Source organism: Mycotypha africana (assembly GCF_025528875.1).
Source record: "Mycotypha africana strain NRRL 2978 chromosome Unknown BDF20scaffold_13, whole genome shotgun sequence".
In the NCBI taxonomy this organism is placed as follows: domain Eukaryota; kingdom Fungi; phylum Mucoromycota; class Mucoromycetes; order Mucorales; family Mycotyphaceae; genus Mycotypha; species Mycotypha africana.
The window spans coordinates 151,887-172,148 of record NW_026515737.1 but is presented as its reverse complement, the minus strand read 5'-3'; the positions used below and the strand labels follow the sequence as shown (position 1 = coordinate 172,148).

The 20,262-nt window shown below is 37.7% G+C and overlaps 6 protein-coding genes across 6 annotated transcripts; 3 read left to right on the top strand and 3 right to left on the bottom strand.

The window, feature by feature from the left end:
• Nucleotides 1–5: 5 nt before the first annotated feature.
• On the top strand, nt 6–2,469 carry BDF20DRAFT_897769 (mitogen-activated protein kinase). The gene is made up of 9 exons (XM_053082569.1): nt 6–338; nt 434–560; nt 665–720; nt 788–977; nt 1,065–1,428; nt 1,516–1,604; nt 1,684–1,704; nt 1,795–1,873; nt 1,949–2,469. Exons 1-9 carry the CDS (start codon nt 229–231, stop codon nt 1,975–1,977), a joined length of 1,065 nt encoding a protein of 354 aa, XP_052931456.1. The 5' UTR covers nt 6–228; the 3' UTR covers nt 1,978–2,469.
• Nucleotides 2,470–3,340: 871 nt separating this feature from the next.
• On the bottom strand, nt 3,341–6,382 carry BDF20DRAFT_839744 (uncharacterized protein; the record flags this gene model as incomplete). Its single annotated transcript, XM_053079315.1, has 2 exons — nt 3,341–4,512; nt 4,615–6,382. The coding sequence occupies 2 exons, from the start codon at nt 6,380–6,382 to the stop codon at nt 3,341–3,343; spliced, it is 2,940 nt and encodes a 979-aa protein (XP_052931455.1).
• Nucleotides 6,383–14,368: 7,986 nt separating this feature from the next.
• On the top strand, nt 14,369–14,660 carry BDF20DRAFT_828601 (transmembrane protein 167a precursor; the record flags this gene model as incomplete). Its single annotated transcript, XM_053078262.1, has 2 exons — nt 14,369–14,478; nt 14,558–14,660. Coding segments are annotated over 2 exons (213 nt in total), but the record flags the coding sequence as incomplete, so codon positions are not given.
• Nucleotides 14,661–14,884: 224 nt separating this feature from the next.
• BDF20DRAFT_917159 (uncharacterized protein) lies at nt 14,885–16,523 on the bottom strand (the record flags this gene model as incomplete). The annotated part of the gene is made up of 3 exons (XM_053084531.1): nt 14,885–15,958; nt 16,070–16,131; nt 16,202–16,523. 3 exons carry the CDS (start codon nt 16,521–16,523, stop codon nt 14,885–14,887), a joined length of 1,458 nt encoding a protein of 485 aa, XP_052931453.1.
• A 231-nt stretch (nt 16,524–16,754) lies between these two features.
• BDF20DRAFT_195597 (uncharacterized protein) lies at nt 16,755–17,721 on the top strand. Its single transcript, XM_053074899.1, has 2 exons — nt 16,755–16,813; nt 16,903–17,721. The coding sequence occupies exon 2, from the start codon at nt 17,004–17,006 to the stop codon at nt 17,631–17,633; it is 630 nt and encodes a 209-aa protein (XP_052931452.1). The 5' UTR covers nt 16,755–16,813; nt 16,903–17,003; the 3' UTR covers nt 17,634–17,721.
• A 1,235-nt stretch (nt 17,722–18,956) lies between these two features.
• BDF20DRAFT_897733 (uncharacterized protein) lies at nt 18,957–20,253 on the bottom strand. The gene is made up of 4 exons (XM_053082568.1): nt 20,082–20,253; nt 19,842–20,000; nt 19,562–19,764; nt 18,957–19,495 (listed from the first exon to the last, which is right to left on the bottom strand). Exons 1-4 carry the CDS (start codon nt 20,218–20,220, stop codon nt 19,025–19,027), a joined length of 972 nt encoding a protein of 323 aa, XP_052931451.1. The 5' UTR covers nt 20,221–20,253; the 3' UTR covers nt 18,957–19,024.
• Nucleotides 20,254–20,262: the final 9 nt, after the last annotated feature.

Here is a 20,262-nt window from a genome sequence, read left to right as displayed (position 1 = left end):
TGCAACTTTAATTTGTCAAATTCAAGTTCATTGTTATGACAGCCAATCAATTGCCATTTTGAACCTTAAGCACATAAATTACTTTTTCTTTTGCTCTTGATAACCCATCCTCCCTATTCGTATTTATTGTATCTGGGAAGGTAAACACTTTCTTTGTTATACTTATAGCAATTGAACTTGCAAAGCAAGAAAAGAGTTTGTTTTTGTTTTTGCTGCAAATCACAAATTATGACCATGTCACGTCGAGATGAGATTGCATCTCGTTTGAAATACTTTAACGGCGGCGATCAATATGATGTTATCGATGTTGTTGGCGAGGGCGCTTACGGTGTTGTTTGGTAAATTGACAGAGCTATGGCTACTCGATACAAGTACTCATTTCTGTTTACTTTATAACCCACAACAACGCTATACTTTTTTTTAAAAAAAAAAGTTCGGCTGTACATAAACCAACAGGTCAAATGGTCGCCATCAAGAGAATCTTACCTTTCGAGCACGCCATGTTTTGCCTAAGAACACTTCGAGAAATCAAACTGTTAAAGTATTTTAACCATGAAAATGTAATGAAGTAGCCGTTATTTTTGTAACCATAGTGAAATTCAGTTTTGGTAACTTGCTCAAGCTTTCTTTTTTCTTTGTCATATTTCTTTAATTTTTAACATAGATTATCTCTATTCTTGATATTATGAAGCCAAAGACAATAGAAGATTTTACTGAAGTGTAAGCGCTAGACTGATAGCAAGATTGCATTTTGAATGCTGATCATTTTAGGACCTCAACCAAATAGATACCTTGTCCAGGAATTGATGGAGACGGATATGCATCGTGTGATTCGTACCCAGGACCTTTCAGATGATCATTGTCAATATTTTACATATCAGACATTAAGAGCATTGAAAGCAATGCATTCAGCCAACGTTCTTCACCGAGATTTGAAACCATCCAACCTATTATTGAACGCGAACTGTGATCTGAAGGTAAATATCACCTGCTTTTTTGGGGCTTTTATTTTTACGGTGCTATTGGGCCCTATTTCTATTATTCCTCACACATCGAAACCTTAGATCTGTGATCTAGGGTTAGCAAGATCTGCCAATTCAGCTGATGAAAATAGTGGTTTCATGACGGAATATGTTGCTACGAGATGGTATCGTGCACCCGAAATCATGTTGACATTCAAAGAGTATACAAAGGCCATCGATGTATGGTCTGTGGGATGCATCTTGGCAGAGATGTTGAGCGGTAAACCATTATTCCCGGGTAGAGATTATCATCATCAATTGACACTTATCTTGGATGTGCTTGGTACACCTACCATGGACGATTTTTACGGAATCAAGAGCCGTAGAGCTCGTGATTACATCCGTAGTCTACCTTTCAAGAAAAGGATACCCTTCTCTAAATTATTTCCCAATGCAAACCCCTTAGGTAAATAGTCTAACTTACCCAAGCAATATGGAAAGAAAAAGAGAATGTTCTTCTCACTCAATTTATCTTTTGTATTTTTTATATCAGCGGTTGATCTGCTGGAAAAACTTTTGGCATTCAATCCTGCAAAGCGAATTACCGTAGAAGAAGCATTGAAACACCCTTATCTTGAACCGGTATAGTCCCATCCGTTCTTAAAACTCGCAGAAAACAATTACGATAACTAATCCCAAGTTTTTTAATTAAAAAACACAGTATCATGATCCAGACGATGAGGTAATATATCCTTTTATTTTGAGAGTGAGAGGTAGAAGCTATCTGCAATGCGTGTGCCTAATAAGAACTATCTGCTGTAAACATTCATAGCCAAATGCTCCGCCTATTCCGGAAAGCTTTTTTGATTTCGATAGATACAAAGATCAACTTACGAAAGAGCAATTAAAACGTAAGCAATAACGAGGTAAAAGTCAACGAGAGTGTTTGTCAGCTAACTCTACTGTCGTCTTCTGTGCGTTTGTAGAAATGTTATTTGAAGAAATTACACAATAGTGAAGGTTGCCACTCGCTATTCTCTTTTGTTGTTGTGATAACTTATTACACTTGATGATGCGCGCCAGTCATCTACAAACATCAAGTAATAATATGTTTACACGAATGAAAAAGTATTTATACCTTGGCATTTTTTCCCTTTCCATATCAATTTGGGTTGGTTTTTTGTTTTAACGCTTTTTAACTTATTATTTTGTCTTTTTTCTTCGACCTTCCCTTCAAGCCTTCCCACTTTAGAAAGAATAAAATAAAATAGGCAATACATTATGTTGTTTAGACATTCGGATAGTTGATGTAAATGCGATATGCTTTGTCCTTACATTTTTTTTAGCAAAAAATCTCTTTTTTGTTCAATGAAGCACAAAAAATGCACGTTCACTATGAAAGCATGCTGCTTGAAAAGAAAAGGCTTTCATAGCTCTATATTTTAAAATTTATGAGAAGAGCTGTTGGTAACTAAGGATACGTTAAGTTGTAAAAGACATGTCGTCTTAATTTCCTGGTTGTCAACAATAATTAACAGATGACAAGTCCCCTGACAAAGGATGCTTAATGAATAGTGCGAGCTGGGTCTACAGGAATTTGGCGCCCCGTAGTCAGTTGTCTTTTGAGGGACTAAAATAGAACAACTTACTAATCATAGTATCTCCAAAATAGGTGTGTTGAGACTTCCATTCGTAAATTTGCAAATATCCTCTTTGAGTGTATGCTGAGGTTGGGCCGTACACTGAATGTCTTTGATTGCTGGACGAATAGTATGGGACACAAAATAGAAGACATGTATTATGGACAGCTTTATTCTGCCACCATAATTACAGATCGTACTTTAAGGGGGGCTGGACGGTGCAGACTAATGTCTTTTCACGTTCATTTGTAAAAGGTGTTCCCTCTAATAAAAAGCGATCACAATCAATTATCACCGTTTTGGTATAGTGCAGGTTAAGACGGAAGTCTTTAAGAAATGAGCTTCTGTTTATGAAATTCTACATATATGCTTGCGAAGCTACCGGTCCTCATTGGTCTCAATTGCTCTGCTAAAGCGCACAATAAGAAAGTTATCCTTTTACAATCCAAAAATACTAAGATGGATTGGTATCAAGCGCATCAAATGGTCTCTAGTTGAGTGGCTTCCCTTCATTACAATTCAAACAAATATGGCTTGAAATTGCAACGCTGAACTTCCGAGCATGGGTGCAAGCAAAAATATTAAAATGGTAAAGCATTTATTGACTTCCTTTGCGCATATAAAAGCTTTCAAAGAACGAGATATTACAAAAAAAAAAAAAAAAGAAAAAAAAAGTTTAATAAAAAGGATTTACTTAGTTACATTTTACACAGAAAAAAAAAAAGGTTGAGAACAAAACTATACATTATTGTCATAGTCGTTATTATTTACATGATGGTCTATATTGCTTGTGTTATTATTGTTATTGTAATTGCTATGGTTACTAGCGTCATTGTTGTTGGAAGTTAAACTGCTATTGCTGCTATTATCAATACTATTGCTACTGCTATTACTGCTGTTACCATTATTGTTACCAGTACTGCTGCTATTGTTATTATTATTATCGTTGTTGTTGCTGCTAGCATTGTTACTATTGCCATTATTATTGTTCTGCTGACGTTCTAAAGCTCTTAATCGCTTTCGTTCGGCAGGAGGGACCAATTTACCATCTTCGGTAAACCAAAAGTGAGTAGCAAACTTCATTTTCAACTCATTGACGAGCAAGGAACCGCCATTAATGTGATCCTTTTTCTTTCTATAAGCGTGCTGCTCATCGTTATATATATAGGCATCATCGTCATGACTCCAGTCAATCGTGTCATCCCAAAGACCCTGCGACAGACCTTGAATGAATTCTTCCCATTCGTTATTAGTAAACGTCAAATGCAATTTCGAACCGCTCAATTCTTTCGTCATTAAGAGAACACCTTGACCAACGACTTTAGTTAATTGCATAATACGTTCGCCTACCATAATATTTCTTCTGAAAGCTGCCCAGTTTGTTTCTGCCAAGAAGGGTTCTATCCAACCACGGTAGGCTTTCATATTGGCATTACGTTCACGATCTTTATCGCGTTCCATTTGGGATGAATTGGAGGATAACTGGTTATCAGCCGATGGTGAAGTAGCATTGCTGTTGCTGTTGCTACTGTTGTTGCTATTGTTGTTGTTGTTAATAATATCATCCAAAAAGCTTGTAATACGCACCACTTCATTAGGGAACAGTGTAGCGAAAATCTCTTGAAACTGAACAAAGGCCAAATACAAACGGAAATAATCGTTGTTATAATAAATGCCATTTTGATTCATGCCGTTATCCAAGTGAGGCTTCATGTTGGAATGGTAGCAAAGAATACGAAGAGCAGGTGCAAGTAGTTTGCCTGCTTCCTCTGTGCTCAGATTTGAATAGACCACGTTAGGTGACAAAGTCGCTTTCTCAATGCTTAGCGTGAAGGATTCTGGTAATCGTTGTGCTTTCTGTTCTAGATCGGATATCAATATGGTTCTCATTCTACTGATGATATCATCACCTGCAAACAAACAAACAAACAAACATTATAAAAAAAAAGACAGTAGGGATGGGTTAACGTTTGTTGTCAAGCGTTTGTGACAATGTGAGAAATGGAACTTACGTCTTTGTCTAAATTCACCATGTCGATGAGGAATTTTTGGTTTCTTGGCTGGTGCAGGTGTACTCAAAGCCTCAACATAACTTGAGGGGTAATCCTGATCCAGTTGACCAAAGATCTTTTTTCTCTTCCTCATCAAAGAAGCTTGTGTTAAGACACCTTGTTCTGCATAACGTTGTAATAAAGCAGGTTCTCTTGTGATACGACCGTCTTGATAATAGAAACCTCTCTGTTTAGGTTCCATCAGGACTTCAGTATTGGTACCATTACCATGAATAAGGGTATTCAGATGAGGATATCTTGATAAAGTAGTATAAGAGTTACCCGTGGTCGAGCTAGAGCTATTACTATGATTGGAAACAAACGATGATTGTTGTCCGGTAGTGACAGTATTCGCAGTCATTGTAGCGGCAGTAGACATATGAGTTGATGAAACAGCTGTGGTATTTGAGGAAGGGAAAGAATTGCCCATGGTAGGTGAGCTTGCTTCAGTTGTTGTTGTGATGCTGTTTGCCGTTATTGATCCAAACACCATAGAAGATGTTGAACCAGAGGACGGTGTAGTAAGAGGCGTTGAATGATGTATATCATGAGATGAAGATACGGATGAAGGAGGTGGAGGAGGCGGCGGCGCCGACCCTCCATTGATGCTTGCAGAGCTTGAAGATAACCTTTGTTGTTGCTGTTGCTGTGACTGATAGGAAAAAGTAGATGATTGAAAATGATGAGGATGCTGATGATACAATGCATGCTGTTGTTGTTGTTGTTGTTGTTGTGATGATGTTTGTGGTGGCATAGAAGCATGAGAAGGTTGTGGTGGAGGTGGAGAACCTGGCTCTTCTAGGGGCGTTGCTGATGATGAAGACCAAGATAAAGAAGAAGCGGAGGGTTGATGATGAACAGGATAGGCAGAACGAAGGTTAGTATAAGGTCGAACTGTATATTGATCCGTTGCTGTCTCATCAACATCTACAGCTGTTGGTGTAGGTGTGGCTGTTGGTGTAGCTAGTGCTGCTGCTGCTGCTGCCTGAGCAGCTGATTCTCTATGTTCACGCGATAAAAGCTGTGAATCAGAGACTTGGGGACTCGCTTTGTGTTGTGGAGAAGGATTAGTTAAATAAGAAACGGATAATATTCTTTGAGGTACTGCTACTGCGCTTGCTGGTACTGCAGAATTGGCAGCAGCAGCAGCACTCGGTTGCGAAGATAAATTAGGATGGTTTGGTGTGGAAACGCCAGCGTTTGCTGATGAGGCGACAGCAGCAGCAACGGTAGAAGAGTGATGATGGTGATTATAGTAATAATGGTGGTTATTCCATTTTGTCGTTACACTTTTGGTATTGTTTATTGTTCCATTAGGCGTGGTTGGTGTCAGTGCGGCGGCTTGTGCTGGAGACGCAGTAATTGCTCTTGTTGTACTGGTTGTCAGCAAAGGATCTTCTGGTAGTACATTCTGACAGCAAGTAGCCGAAGGAGGCAATTGTACTTCAGCAAAAATAGGGCCTATACTGACATTTGATTCATCTTTAAAGATTAGAACATCACTGTGAATAGGTTTATAAAACTGGTATAGATCGCCCATAGCATAAGTTATACAAAAGTAAAGTTTGGCGATTCGTTCAGAGTCAGGCTTTTTTCTGATGATCTGTTTGATAATTCGAAATAGGTCGAGCAAATCTTCATCTGATAAGATATCTTCAGCTTGCGGACGATAATGATGGATGTTGTTAGGTGTTTGTAAAAAGCAGTGAATCGAGGATGAACGATTCATTTTTTCCAGTTGGTTTTTATTCTTTAGAAAAATAAAGAAAACAAGCTAAGGCCAGAAAAAAACCGAGAGAAAATGTATGTAAGCCTTAGTCAGTATGCTTCCTTTCCTTCTGTTCTTTACTTTAACGAAGAACGTTTATAACATATAAATAGAAAAGAGATCGATTGTTTGTTAGAAACTGAAAAAGGGGTTCCAAAAAAAAAATAATTCGTATAGGAAAAAAAAGAAGAAAGAAGGAAGGAATTTCGCACACTTACGTTTTTTCATTTTTTTTGTTTTTTCTTTAACAGTGATATACTTATCTAGCAGAAACGAGATGAGAAACAAATCTGTCTGTATTTGAATTTTTTTTTTCCTTGCTTAGAAAGCCTTTTTTTGTTCGAAAAAAAGGGTTATAGTACATTATTATCACTGCTAAGTAAGATGTCTGCAAAGCATAGCGTAATAATTGCACATTTCAGAAGCAGGGTTTTTATTGCAAATAATGTTATCTAAGTGTAACGTAACTCTTATCCATTACAGGTAACTGAAAACTACATTGCGTGTAGCTGCGTGTGTTCTATAAATACTCGCTTTTGTTAGCAATGGTTACGTTTTAAAAGTTTTGAAGGTATAACTGTTATAGGTTGAAAACCGGCCTATCCCTGCTAATTTTAGTTTATTATACCGCGTATCTATAACTATTAGGAAATCTGGAATACACGCTAAACTTAATATTAGTGTGTCTAGAGTCTAGACTAGTATGTCGTAGAATTTCGAACAGCTGCAAGACATATTGTTTGCAATATGAGATTCAAGTACACAGTTGGGCGAACGAAACGTTTTTGGTGCTTTTGCAACTTGGTTATCCTATAGTCAGTTTAGTATTTTTCCTTTTACTTATTTGCGGTCAATGAAAAAAAAAGTCCACTTTTTGCAATCTACGCGCACACACACACATAAACACACCAACACTTATTAACATTGTAGAAAAATGAAGGTCCGCATTGTTCCCTTTTTAAAATGTATGCTGATTGTCTGCACAATCTCGCAATACGAACGCATTTTGTTTCAATCGATTCTTCTGCAGCCTTTCAGCAGAAAAGGAGCGGGTTATGGTATGATTTATTGTGAGAATGAAAACGCCTGGCAAACTCAAAAATTGGCGGAGATCATTATTCCAATCTGTTGGGTAGGGCCTGCCAATCAAAACGCGGAAAAAGATAGAGATAAAGTAAAGTATCTCAGGCTGTGTTTAACAATAAGAAAAAGAAAGGAAAAGTAGGGACCGCAACAACACCTACAGGAACAGAGACGAATCAGGTACAGACACCCACAGCAAACCAAAACGTCCAACCATTGCTTTTCGCTACTAAACTAAAAAAAATAATAACAAATACAGTAAACTAATTTCTATTCAGCAATACTGATTTGTTCTACATCTTGACACTTCCATGTTGGCAACGGAGGCATCAGTGCAAATTTGGTATCAGAGATAAGTGGTATTAAAGTTTATGAAGGAACCACATAAGTGACACTTTGAGATTATACTTGATAAAAGAAACCAGTTTTAATAACAGAAACGAATAGAAACACGGATAAAATGGCTGATCTCTGGACTAAAAAAAAAAGGTGAATATGTAACGGATGATATGTTTTCGGTTAAACTCTATATTGCCTATTTGTTATGTAGCTTATTCCTTTAAAGTGATATTATTAATTTGAGAAGGATGCTATTCGCTTGCAAATGTAAAAGAGAGCTGTCACAAATACTATGTGGTTAGGACGCGTATGGCAGTTGCTTATATGTTCTCATCAGTGGACAAATGCAAAGACCACCATTGATGAGACTTAACCGCTTGTAAGTACTTATATTGGATACAAAGACCTACTCTAAAATATCTCCTATTTCCCATGTAGATAACTTTGATAAGAACTATTCTCGTACGTGCAACGGAAAGAAGAAAATGAGAGCCTTTTTTGATCTGCTGGAACGGTCAAACGTTTACCCCACTAGTGAGAGAAATTTTTGCTTTGGTCGCTCTCCCACCTTCCCTCGTTTCTAAACGCGCTGTTAGAAGCCGGGTCAGCTATATTGCGGAAATGTGATTGAGGTTCAAATCATTGCAGACTTGAGAAAGGAAGTGTTGGGTATTTGAGAATAAAATGTCGCATATTTGAGAGATCAGATTGCGTGGCATCTGAGCAATTTGTGTCGTATTTCTTAACAATGCTGCTGAAACAATGCGTGAGCTCTTGGTGCCTGAAGAAGTATTAATTGCAGAGTATTTTATATACTAATGGTTTTTTTGTGGATCCTTCGATGCCAAAATAGAAGCATTTGTTTTTGGGCAACAATTCGTAAAGAGAGTAGCTTGAAAGCCTCTGACGTCTTTCGTCTCAAGGATCATTTATGTTCGCTTACATGTTCCTCAACACAAAATCTTTATTGATTTGGAAGACAAATTTTTGGTCGCAAAGAAGATAAACTATGCAGAAATGTGTTGAGACTACCCTAATTTGAACAAAAGAACCATTAGCAATCAAAAAAATTTGAACAGTATATTCTTCGTGAGCGAGCGTGTCAGCAAATCTCTATGTATGATATGTTATTGAAGATAATCATATTGATATTGAAGAGAACTTATCGCAGTGTAATATTAAAAATTGTCTGACCTTGATCCATCATAAGAGTCGATTGCTATCGAAACTTGTCATATCGCAGATGTTGACCTTTTTTGCTTTAATCTTTTGCCACTTGAATGATTCTATCGTTTTATTCTTGATTTTTTCTTAACAGTTCATACTGCCCCTTTCTTTCTGTCCACGTACAACACGTATTCTTAACTTTGCTAATATGTTTAGAAATTCGCAACGTAAAAATTTCCAAAAAAAAATGACATCCGTATTGTCAGTCGACGTATCATATTTTTTGATGATGTGATAAGTTTTCATTTTAAAGTGCGACAGCATTTTGCGTAAAAGCGTATAGATGCAGACTACGTGTCTGTAGAAGACATGCTTACACTGTAAGGCAAACAATAACAGTTCTTGTCATTATCGCTTATTAAAGAAAATAGCATACAAGCCTACTTGTGATCATATAGGAAGCTCATGGCAAGCGAAAACTTGCTTCTTCTTCCTACTACTCGAATATATAAAAAAAAACTATTAAAATTTCCGGAACCACCATTTGGCATTTGCGAGCCATTCCCATTCCCGATTTGCGTTATACATCTTTGATATCCACCTAATTTTTGTCTCGTGACATTTTTTTTTCTTTTTCTGTATAATGAGTAAAAACAGTTGCCATTAAATCAGAAAAGGACTTTGTTCACGGGAAATCGGCCTTTTCCATTTAGTGCCAACTTAGCCGTTCGACCACGACCAGTTGGGCAGTATTAGTATTCGTTGAGTAACACTGTAGTTGCGTTGTAGCTTTTTATTTTGCAGATGTGTCAGTTATAGATGTTACAAATATTGAGGAACGTATATTAGTTGATACTTTTGTAGTAGTAGGTATTCTTGTTGATTTGTCAAGTTGTCCGTGCGCATATCCCGAAAAAAAGAAAAAACTCGACAAAACCTTTGCAGAATCATATAAATGGGCATTTGGTGAGCATAAGATGCCAGCCGTCAACTATTAAACAAAATTCAGCCTTAATAAGAACTACACACAGCTTTTACCTATTTTCACTCATCTACTTCAAAGCATAACAATATTGAGGACGTAACTTCACTCACAAAGTCACTGATTTTTCACCTATAAATGCCTTCATAGAGAGGTTATCTTTATAATGGTATACCAAGTTTAAATAGTGGTTGGCTTGAAGAAAATCTTATGCCAAGTCTACATTAAGACGCAGCTTGCAAGGTCATCGCATTACTTTACAAAATCAAGAAAGGGATGGCAATCTATTTGGGCACTGCAACAATGCGACCATCAGCAGTTACCATACGAATACTTTAAGGAGTTAGTCCTACATTCAGCGGCACAATTATAATTTTAATTTTTGGCGTGCGGAACGTGCCTTCGATCAACTACGTCCTTGTGGCGGAGGACATGTATCGAATTTAGTACGGCGACACAATGCGAAAGAGATTTCATTTGGCAGTATTCCAAAACGTATTTTACTTGAATCTGTCTTCATCCATTCATAAATCACAAACAAATACAGAATCGTACATTCATTATGATTTGTTTATTCCCGTGATATTTCTGTATTAGTTTTGTTTCTAGCGCCCGTTATCCTTGATGTTCCTCTTGACGCCAAGACTTTTAATAATTTCAACCCTTGAAGCAACCAACAACAACAACAACAATAATAATAATAATAATAACGTAGCCATAGCGGTTATCATTCCAAATTCTGCCTGATTCGACAATCTTACGATGTTCTAGACAGCGATAGATAGGAGGATGAGGTAAGCCGATTGTACTCTTTCCACCCTATCTGCATAAAAATGGTCAAGGTTTTATTATTCGACTCGCTCAACAAACATGCGATTTCCCTACGTGTACAATTGAGGTTTTTTATAATAGTATATACCTTCTATATCAATATGAAAATCAACTGAAGGTTGACCATACGAATATTGGGTCTCCTTGGAACATTAAATCATAAATGTTGATGCGTGAAGAATAACCAGCAAGAACAAAATTATTTACAATAGAGTAGCTTAAAATGATAGGCGTAGTTCGACCTTCGAACAAATGATGGGAATCAGACAACTGCATTCAATTGATCAATGGAACGCGTATGCTGTAGTGTTTTGATACACACAAACGTCACCCTCACCAACCCCATTTTTCCCTTTCCCTATTGCAGGATTCTTTGTCTTTTGAATACAAATTAACTGCGCTCGCTTTCGTATCAAAGTAATTTTTCCGGTGAATCTTTTCATCTATTCCATTGTCAACGATAAAAAATTAAAATTGGTTCTTTTTTTTTTTGTTGCAAAAGGTGGTAAGATCATTTTGTTGTAAACAGTGGTTGCTTTGCGATATAATAGTTTACAAGATAGGTCCAAAGAGATTGAATATCAAAAATATCATCTCAAGATTTCAAGGCCCAAAGGACACAAAATACCTAAAGATTATCTGAATTGCTCGGGGCAGATATAAATGTTTACAGAGCTGGAAACCTATTTGAGCTTAAATGAGAAAAGGAAGGAAGGGTATACCTGTAATATAGTGAAGCAGGTAACCCGTCAATAGAATGTTGCCCAAGAAGCGGTGGAGGAAGGGATTCCTGGCTTGGATATGTTGGACATGATAGAGTTGGAATAAAATGCGACGGACAGCGGGCCAAATCATATTTGAGCGCTGGGCGTTGATCCGAAGGGACATGTTGAGAGAAATTAAGGTTAGATGATGATAAATCAGGAACAGAAAACGGTAGAAAAAAGGCGACAACGCATGTTGAAACAGGATATAGCGTGCGACTTAGTGAGGATCGTTGACGGGTGTTGTGCCCACTTTGAAGCCAGTCCAATCGCTATCGAATACATCGGTTATATTCGGCCTTACTGATAGGGAGCCATATAATAGGATTAATAAAAAGGGTGGGGGAGGCATTGACAGATAAGTTTGGACTTGACGTGTCGCATTGTTGCAGATGAAGAAGCTGTGTACAGAAATTGGTGATGCAGCACTGAAGCTAGTTGAAATCATTGGCTCTATGTTAGAATATATACAGCTTTCAAATTGAAGAATGGGCAAGCTGAGCATACACAGATTTTGTTGACGCCTGGGAAGGAAACACTTAGCTTGTAGATTGTAATACATTTCCGCATGGACTGTAGGTTGGCCAAACATAGCATGATCTTCGCGGGACCGCAAGTAAAAACCAACAAAGAATTCGCATGCGCATTTACTTTAGGTGTCTTCGAAATTGCTTGTGTTGTTTCAACTGTGGGTACACCATACTCTATTTTTACCCAGATCATTTTGGGCATAAAATTGCATGGAAAGGTGCTATTCAAAGCCATCAGAGATTACACCAATGACACCTATTTGCTTCGTTGCAGTGTAGGGTTTTCATAGTATTAATACGGATTAGTTTATTCGCATTAATGCTTTCCCCCTGGTTGAAAGGGAACTTCAAGGTACCGAAAGAACCGTTAGTGCTGTAATGAGGTGCGATGAGTACATAGTCTAGAGGGGTCTAAGAATACATATTTATCAGAATACCATCGATATTAAAGTGAAGACTATCTTCTTCAAAGTTATGTGACGTCGATCGGCCATAAGCTCAACATCGCCAATATAGAGAAGATATAAGAGGTAACATCACATCAGCTGGTGCTTGAGAGGTATCAGGCGGCGAGTGGCTGTGATCATAATAGCGATGGTAGCTCATTGATGTAATGGGAATACAAAAAGGGGGACATAACAGAGCCCTGGAGGACGCTGATGACAAGGTAAAGTTGTTCTAACTTGGCGTTGTTGTGTAGATTTCTATTCGTACTTTGTCAAATAACTTCTGTAGCAGTTCAAATAGCTAGACTGGTGTGCGAGGCCGTATTGTATTCAATTAGCATAGCGATCAACCATGTCATACGCTGATTTGATATCAAGAAAGGTAAGGATTGATCAGTACTGTACTGGCGCTTTAGAATGTTACAAATTTCAGCTTGAAAAAGTACTTATTCAAAAGAACGTTGAGCACTGCAGAAAACAATGAGCAATGTCGTGTGGCGAGTTGTTAAGCAGTAGATGATGTTGCATACATTGTTTTAGAATCTTACGGAAAATAGCGGTAAGACTTATTGGACGATAACAACGTAGATCTGTAGATGAGCCTTTGTTATAAATTGTGATAGGCTTGATCGATGTTAATGAGTGTAGGACCCTTGTCAAATAGTTGAAAAAGACGTAATAGCGGCAGCTATAAGGTTGGTAAGGGGCTGAAGCATTTCTAATCGTTTATCACGCACGCTGGGAGCCTTATTTCGTGGAACTGTTTTTGGTGGTATCGAGAGTATCTTCTTAGATCGGAATACCTCGGAGTTGACTGGCTGTTGTGAATCATATTGTGGTTGTGCGGAACGGAAGATTGATGGTTTATGTCGTCCAGAATATATGTTTTTCGTATGGGTAGTCATCATATCTGCGGCTGCTTCTGGGCCTTCTGGCTAGAAAAGAAAGGATTTACGGTTTTTTCGGATTTGACTTAAGTGGGCAATTACTGCTAGATATTCTTCACGGCTCATCTGTTGGCAAAACTGATCCAAGCTGCCTGACTACGCTGCTTGTATAAACTTTTGCGTTGAGCCTTCGCTGTTGTTATTCTGTTCTCAAAGTCGAGTTTGTTGAGGCCATTGGCCGGCGCCACTTATATATATCTAAAACGTCTCATTACGGGTTCACATGGTTCCTTGAGGGCTCTTTTAATTACAGTTTCAGAAACCCGATGAGCACCAAAACTTGCCCGGGGCAGATCCTATTTATTGTATAAGCTGATACATATCTAAAAAAAATCCCTTTGAGGATTAAGAATAAAGAAGGTGTTTAGACAGTTGTGGTTGCTGGGGACCTGGGGATTACCCATTGTAGCATGGCGGAACTAAAAGGCAGGTCTAGTGAAGGGGGATAAATTCCATCGAATGGATAAGTTCATATACAATGTAGCATATAACTGGCCAACTGATTGTCCTTGATTGGTAAGTGGTAAATGAACGAGGAGATGGGAAACGCCTTATTACAATACTCGTGTTCCTTATGAGACGATTGCAAAAATTTCTTGGACAAACTCAGTATCTTAAATAGGAGAAATTTGTTTTCTCAAATGGACAACAAAGATTTTTGCTTATCCAAACCAAGGATATCGGACGAGAAAGAAATCAAAGCAATTTTTGTCTTTCGCATTTTACAACACCTTCTCTAATTTAGCATAACGTATTATGGTATGTTCTTAGTACATCGTAATATTATTGACGCTGGTGCAATCGCCATTAAATCATTATTCCAAAGAACTAACTCTTTGGCAATTTGTTTAAATGTAGTCTGCCATTTTCAACTTTCAATCCTTGTTGCTGGTCATCTTATTGACGATTTGCACATGTACTTACATAAAGGCACAGGCTCCTTCATTATTAGATAGAAACAAAACAGGGTAAGAAGAAGTTTTCTTTTGTTTAAATAACCAAACACTCGCTTGATAGCATGACTGAAATCAGTTTGTGACCCAATAGCGTGCTCGGATTATTCTGGAAAGCAGCGAGAATTGGAGAAAGATTAAGCCCCTACGTATCACTTGCTTGTATCATCATGGGGTTCACATTGATGCGTTCCTAAATACGTAGACGACTGACTTTCATACAATCAACATCCATAAATACTTCTAACCATCATGAAGTATTGTTAAATTCCAAGCATTTCCCTTCGATATAGTCGATAATTACTCTTATAGCCTACTGCTACCACTTGAACATAAAGGCGAATCAAGCAAATATTGTTTATTATACATAATAATACATAAGGAAACAAAAAAAAAACCAAAAAAAAAAAAACCATTATCCTTATTCGACAGGATAATGCTTTTCAATCAAAGATAATAATTCTTTTTCGTGTGTCGTCGCATTCGTATCATTACAGGGTTCAGTACAAACAGCTTTATGCTTCATTTCATCACAGAGTAAATCCAAATCAAATTCGGAGAAACGAGGATGTTCTGATAACTTATCCCATACATTGGTTATATTTTCTGATTTGAATGTGGCTACATCTTCTTTAGCTGTCTCCGTCGTTTCAACACCTGTCATAGTAGCAGCAGTTGCAGCGGCAGTTGTAGTGTCACCAAAGCTAACTGGCACTGAATTGTCAGTAGTATTCATAAGTATATTATCTGCCGCTGTGGGAACAATAGCAGCAGTAGTATTTGATGGAAGAGGGTAGAAGAAATCAAACTGACTTGGGTCTGTTGAAAGTGTCGTTCTATGTTCTTTCAGAAGATCATTCAATTGTTTACTATAATCCATAGTTGTGGCTGTCTCCATTGGAATAGGATAGGATATCGAACCAAACAGATCATTCGTAAATATGTTGTTCGAAATGGGCATCGTAGAAATGGATGATGCCGAAGGTGTTGTCATAGGTGAGTTTGTAGAATCGAGATTCAATATATCTTCAATTGTCATTTGCGGAGTGAACACAATGCTACTGATATCACTGTTACCGCTACTACTACTTTTACTGTTACTTCTCTTATTGCTGTTCCTACTATTCATTTCATCTTCTGTTTCTGGAGAGTAGCTATTATGGCTATTGCTACTGTTGGGTGATGCCGATCGAGTGTTTTGTCGTATTAACTTAGAAGGTCGTTCTCCATCCGTATCCTTTAAAAATGCAGTAAGGGGTTTATCAAAGGATGTCGTGGAAGCTTTAATTAATTCATTTTCTCTTCGTAATTCGGCTATCGAATCTTTTAATTTTCGATTCTCCTCGGCAAGTTCTACATTCTTATACGTGCTCAAACTTTCTTCCAGTTCTTTTAATTTTTGTTCTAGTTGCCGAACTTCGTTCTCCTTCCTTTCCCTAAATGCCCTTTGAGCAGCTCGATTTTGGGCTTTTCTTTTCAATTTAGGATCATCAGACTATGTATATTTGTAATGCAATAAATTGTTATCAATTGTAAAAAGGTAACGACGTCTTTTCTTTTTCGTCGTCTTCTTTATTAAATCGTTTGATTCGAATAGCTTCCTTACATTATCTTCGTCGCTGGTAACTGGCTTACGTCCGACCTTTTTCTTTGCTGATTTGGTCTCTTCTAGAGGAAAATAATGTTATTAGGGTTCACTATAATTCGGATAATGTTTGTGGGTCTCTCCAACACTTACTTGCTGGTTTTGCAATTGATTCGTCTATTGCCCAGCCATTTGATTTAGGAGTTTGAGATAAAGATGAGGTAGGGTAAAGAGCAGCTATTAATTGACCTAATTGTTGATGATTCAAATTATTCATTGGTGTGGGTGTTGTTGCTGTAGTATTTTCAGTAGCCGTGGAAGCAGGGTTTACAGTCTGTAGAAGTGCTAATAATAACATCGTTTGCGCTTGTGGATTGTCTTTCAAAAACGAAAGATCAACTTTATTTCCCTGACGAGATATCTTTGCTATAATATCTTCGAGTGATAATGATGTCACAGAAGCTGTTGTGTTCATATAAAAAAGTCTGGAATTTTTTTATGGATGAGGATAATTTTTTAAAGATATTAAGAAAAGGTAAAAAAAGAAAAAAAAAAAAAACTAAAAAAAGAAAATACTTACTGCTGCAGTGTTAATCAAATCAACAGTTCATTAAGTGAAACCCAGCGAGCAAGAAGTGTAAATCTCAAGTGCAGTGACAGCTTTTCGGAGCGCCAAATACACTGAATTTTTTTGCCTGGATTTTTCCATTTCATTATGCGTTTTGATTTGTGGATACAGTAACTGTAATATTTTCGGTTTTGACGATTTTCTATCAAAATTGGATTTTTTCAATAACCTAATTCAGACAATCCAAGTAATTATTTTCCCGATCTCATTTCCAAAGTTCGGATACTTTCAGTATATCCACCACCATCACTACCTTCGTCTGAACAATCCCGATTTTTCACCTTCTGCTTTAATATTCATTGGGCAATATGGACATCGTTTTTTCGAATGATATTGTATGACATATACAGTTCCGTCGATGATATTGTTAACGATCGTGAAATAAAGCTAAACTGCACTGCCCAAAGCGATGGACATGGTATCACACTACAGTTTGTCAGACGAAAGGCTACTTCCGGTAATACAAAGGCACTACTACAACTAGACGACTTCAATCTCGCGGAAGTAGGTGAGTATTTTCACCCAATTACTGTTGATCCTGGGCGGAATGAAATTTTTACAGCTGCGGTTGGCTTCAACAATATTAATCACAAGAATCACGAGATACGCAGTTGCAGCAAAAGTGAAAGAGTCACCTTTGCGGGCTACACGAAGAGAAGCACTTATTCGAAGAAATTAAAAGAAAGGAAAGGAATAACGTCCATTGAGTCATCGCTGCCTTCACCGAAGGTCGTATCCAAAGAGGCCTATATTGTGTACTTGAAATACACATTGCAGCATCTGCAGACACTATTTGACTTCTACAGCTTCAAATCGGCCCAGTTCAACTTCAACAATTACCAAGGCAAACAACGGGCAGATGCTGAGGTAGCTAATGTGTTGATTGATGGCGGTCGCAAGTATAATAGGAGGGAAAGAAAACATATAAACAGAAACAAGAAAAGGAACGACGACTGAAGAATGGCCAGAAGAAGACAATTAGAAGCAAAGTTAAAAAGACAACGGGAGCGTATGGAAGCTCAAGAAGAAAAAAAAGAAAAAAACGATAAAAGAGGAGCCGAAGAGAAAAGAAGACGTTGACTTATGCAGGTAAGCGTTTTTGGTGGTAGATGGCTTTTCTTAAGGCACTTAAAGATCTACTTCTGATACAGATACAAGGAAGATGGACGGAGAATCTGGCGTCAAGAGCAGTTTATGGATAAAAGGCTAGTCATTCCTCTTGTCGTGTTCGGGACGGGGATGTCGGGAAAAGACACAGTAAGAATGAAAGGACAAATCTCTGGTGTCACAGGTGTCCTCTATAAAATCTTATTAAAAAGGCAGAAGAAACAACTTGTTGCGGTAGTCGACATTGATGAATATTGCACGTCGCAGGTAATTAACATTTCCCTTATACTGTGCAATATATGCCGTATTTCTATGAGCCGTTTTTCTACATTCCTTACTTATACATGCACAATCAAATATTAGGTCTGCAACAACTGTTTGCTCAAAAATATGGAAAGTGTAAAGATCGGTGCTGGTTCACGTTGTTACAGTACGAAAGTTTGTAAACACTGCCACATACTTTGGCAGCGTGATATAAATGCTTCAAAGAATATGATGACTATTGCCACTTAAGTTTGGGCAGTTCATGGAAGACCCTCACAGTTTACCCCCACAGAATCGCCGTAGCGAAGACGGTGCTGTCGGTTCCTCGAACCAGGCGGCTTAAAGATACTTACGCGTTTAGGTGAGTTCATCTTGTGAAATTTCTCACTATACGTTTCTGAAGCTTTTATTAACTGTTGCTTGACATTACTACATACTCAAACATGGTAGGTATTCTGTGCTTCGGCACAGTATATTTACCTTGTTGGCACAGTATATTTACCTTGTTTGAGTAAGAGTAGGTCGCACATTTGGCATTGAGCATTTGGACAGAAATCGTATGATCTGAAAGCTATACATTTCATCTAAATAATTTTAAAAATGAGTCTGAATTTTAATTGTAAGATAATCTCAATTAAATAGCCATTTCGTGCGAAAGTCAAGCGAAAAAACAAGTATCCAAATCGTCCCCAAAAAGTTCGGCCTTTTTTTATAATACCCAGCGGCTAATTACATTTATGCCTCAACTGCAAGACCGCCTTATTTATGTTGGTTGAAGTTTGAGGGGCGGTTAGTTATCCTTTGAAGGTTACGCATCTCGTAAATGTTCTACAACCAATCCCTCCATACCCATTTTCTAAAAATCATTTGGAACTAGTTTTGGAAAAGATCAAATTGTTCGTCTCTCGCTTTTCCAGTTTTATGTTTGGTATAGAGAGTAAGTACTTTATTCATTATAAATGCCAAAGGTTCAAGTGTTAGTTCTTTGAAGGACTCTGTGTCGACTCTATTGGCAATACTTTGCTGCTACTACTATTGCTATTGATATTATCGAGAAGTGTAGCATTAGCACCATTTCTACTGTCCCTTTCTTCCATAACAGTATCTATTCCTTCCGAGGACGATTTTGTTATTGTTGTTGCTGGTAGTGCTGTTCGCTCAACAACATTTAGTGTTGTGCCTGATTGTTTCTGCCTTTTTCTTCTTTGCATAAAGGTCTCATAATTGACAAGTGGTATGCTAACATCTTTTTCCTCCTCATATTGGATTGCTGAGTGCTCAGCATAATCATTATCTATTATCATTGCATTTGGGTTGCTTTTTTGTTGACGTCTCAAAAGCTGGTTTTCTGCAGACATGAGTTTCTTCAAATTCTCCTCCACAGTACGTGATTGTTCAGAATTTAACTCTCTCACTTTTTGTGGATCGTCAGGTCTATCAATATATATCTTTTTCGAGCAAAGAAATTGGTCAGTTTAGTGTAGAAAAGAGAAAGCTGTTAGATAAATACTTACAGGTGTCTGTTGAAATGAATGTTTACTGGGGAATGGAGGAAAGTGACGTGGTACATATGCTGGTAAGCTGCCTTCTTCACCATCTTCCCTCGTACTTTCATCTTCATTGTCTGAATTCTCATTGTCTGAGGGTAGGAATTCGGGAACATTTTCGACAGTTGATTCTTGTTTAAGAGCTTTAAAAAACTTCTTGGTTCTCTTTACTTGTTGCGGCATATAAACAAGAGTTAGGATAGATATAATATCCAAGGTAGCAAGAAAAGATAAACGGATTACTTACAGGTTGGGGTATCGTTCAGTTTCGTTTGCAGGTAGTGTTTGAATATGGACAGATCTGTGCCTGCTTTCTGAGCTGATCTGGTAATATCGTGTATATTTGGTCTTGCTCTGTTACCTAATTCTGCTTGTCGATGAGCTGTTGTCAGCATATTGTCAATATCTATAAGAAAGGGCATCAGTCGAAAATGCTAAATGGACTTAAAATGCTTCTCACTTTATGCTGAATCGCATCGGAAATTACAAGCTCCTAGTATATTGGAAAAGAGTTCTAAAGATTGTGGTTGTACCGCTTCATATCCAGCCTCCTTTGACACAATGCAAATAACCTTTTCGAGGGCTTCTAAAATATAATCATCTACAATACTTCGTTTGACTTGCATCTGTACTAGATTAGATAGTGTTGAATGTTTGTATGGTTAAAA

Excerpts from the sequence above, each read along its gene's own strand:
- BDF20DRAFT_897769 (XM_053082569.1), top strand. The coding sequence starts at position 229 with ATGACCATGTCACGTCGAGATGAGATTGCATCTCGTTTGAAATACTTT. Across the intron at positions 721-787 it reads ATAGAAGATTTTACTGAAGT|ATACCTTGTCCAGGAATTGA; the intron begins GTAAGCGCTAGA and ends TCAACCAAATAG. Across the intron at positions 1,705-1,794 it reads ATCATGATCCAGACGATGAG|CCAAATGCTCCGCCTATTCC; the intron begins GTAATATATCCT and ends AAACATTCATAG.
- BDF20DRAFT_195597 (XM_053074899.1), top strand. The coding sequence starts at position 17,004 with ATGATATTGTATGACATATACAGTTCCGTCGATGATATTGTTAACGAT.
- BDF20DRAFT_897733 (XM_053082568.1), bottom strand. The coding sequence starts at position 20,220 with ATGCAAGTCAAACGAAGTATTGTAGATGATTATATTTTAGAAGCCCTC. Across the intron at positions 19,765-19,841 it reads ACTGAACGATACCCCAACCT|TAAAGAGAACCAAGAAGTTT; the intron begins GTAAGTAATCCG and ends TGCCGCAACAAG. Across the intron at positions 19,496-19,561 it reads ATTCATTTCAACAGACACCT|ATATATATTGATAGACCTGA; the intron begins GTAAGTATTTAT and ends TGCTCGAAAAAG.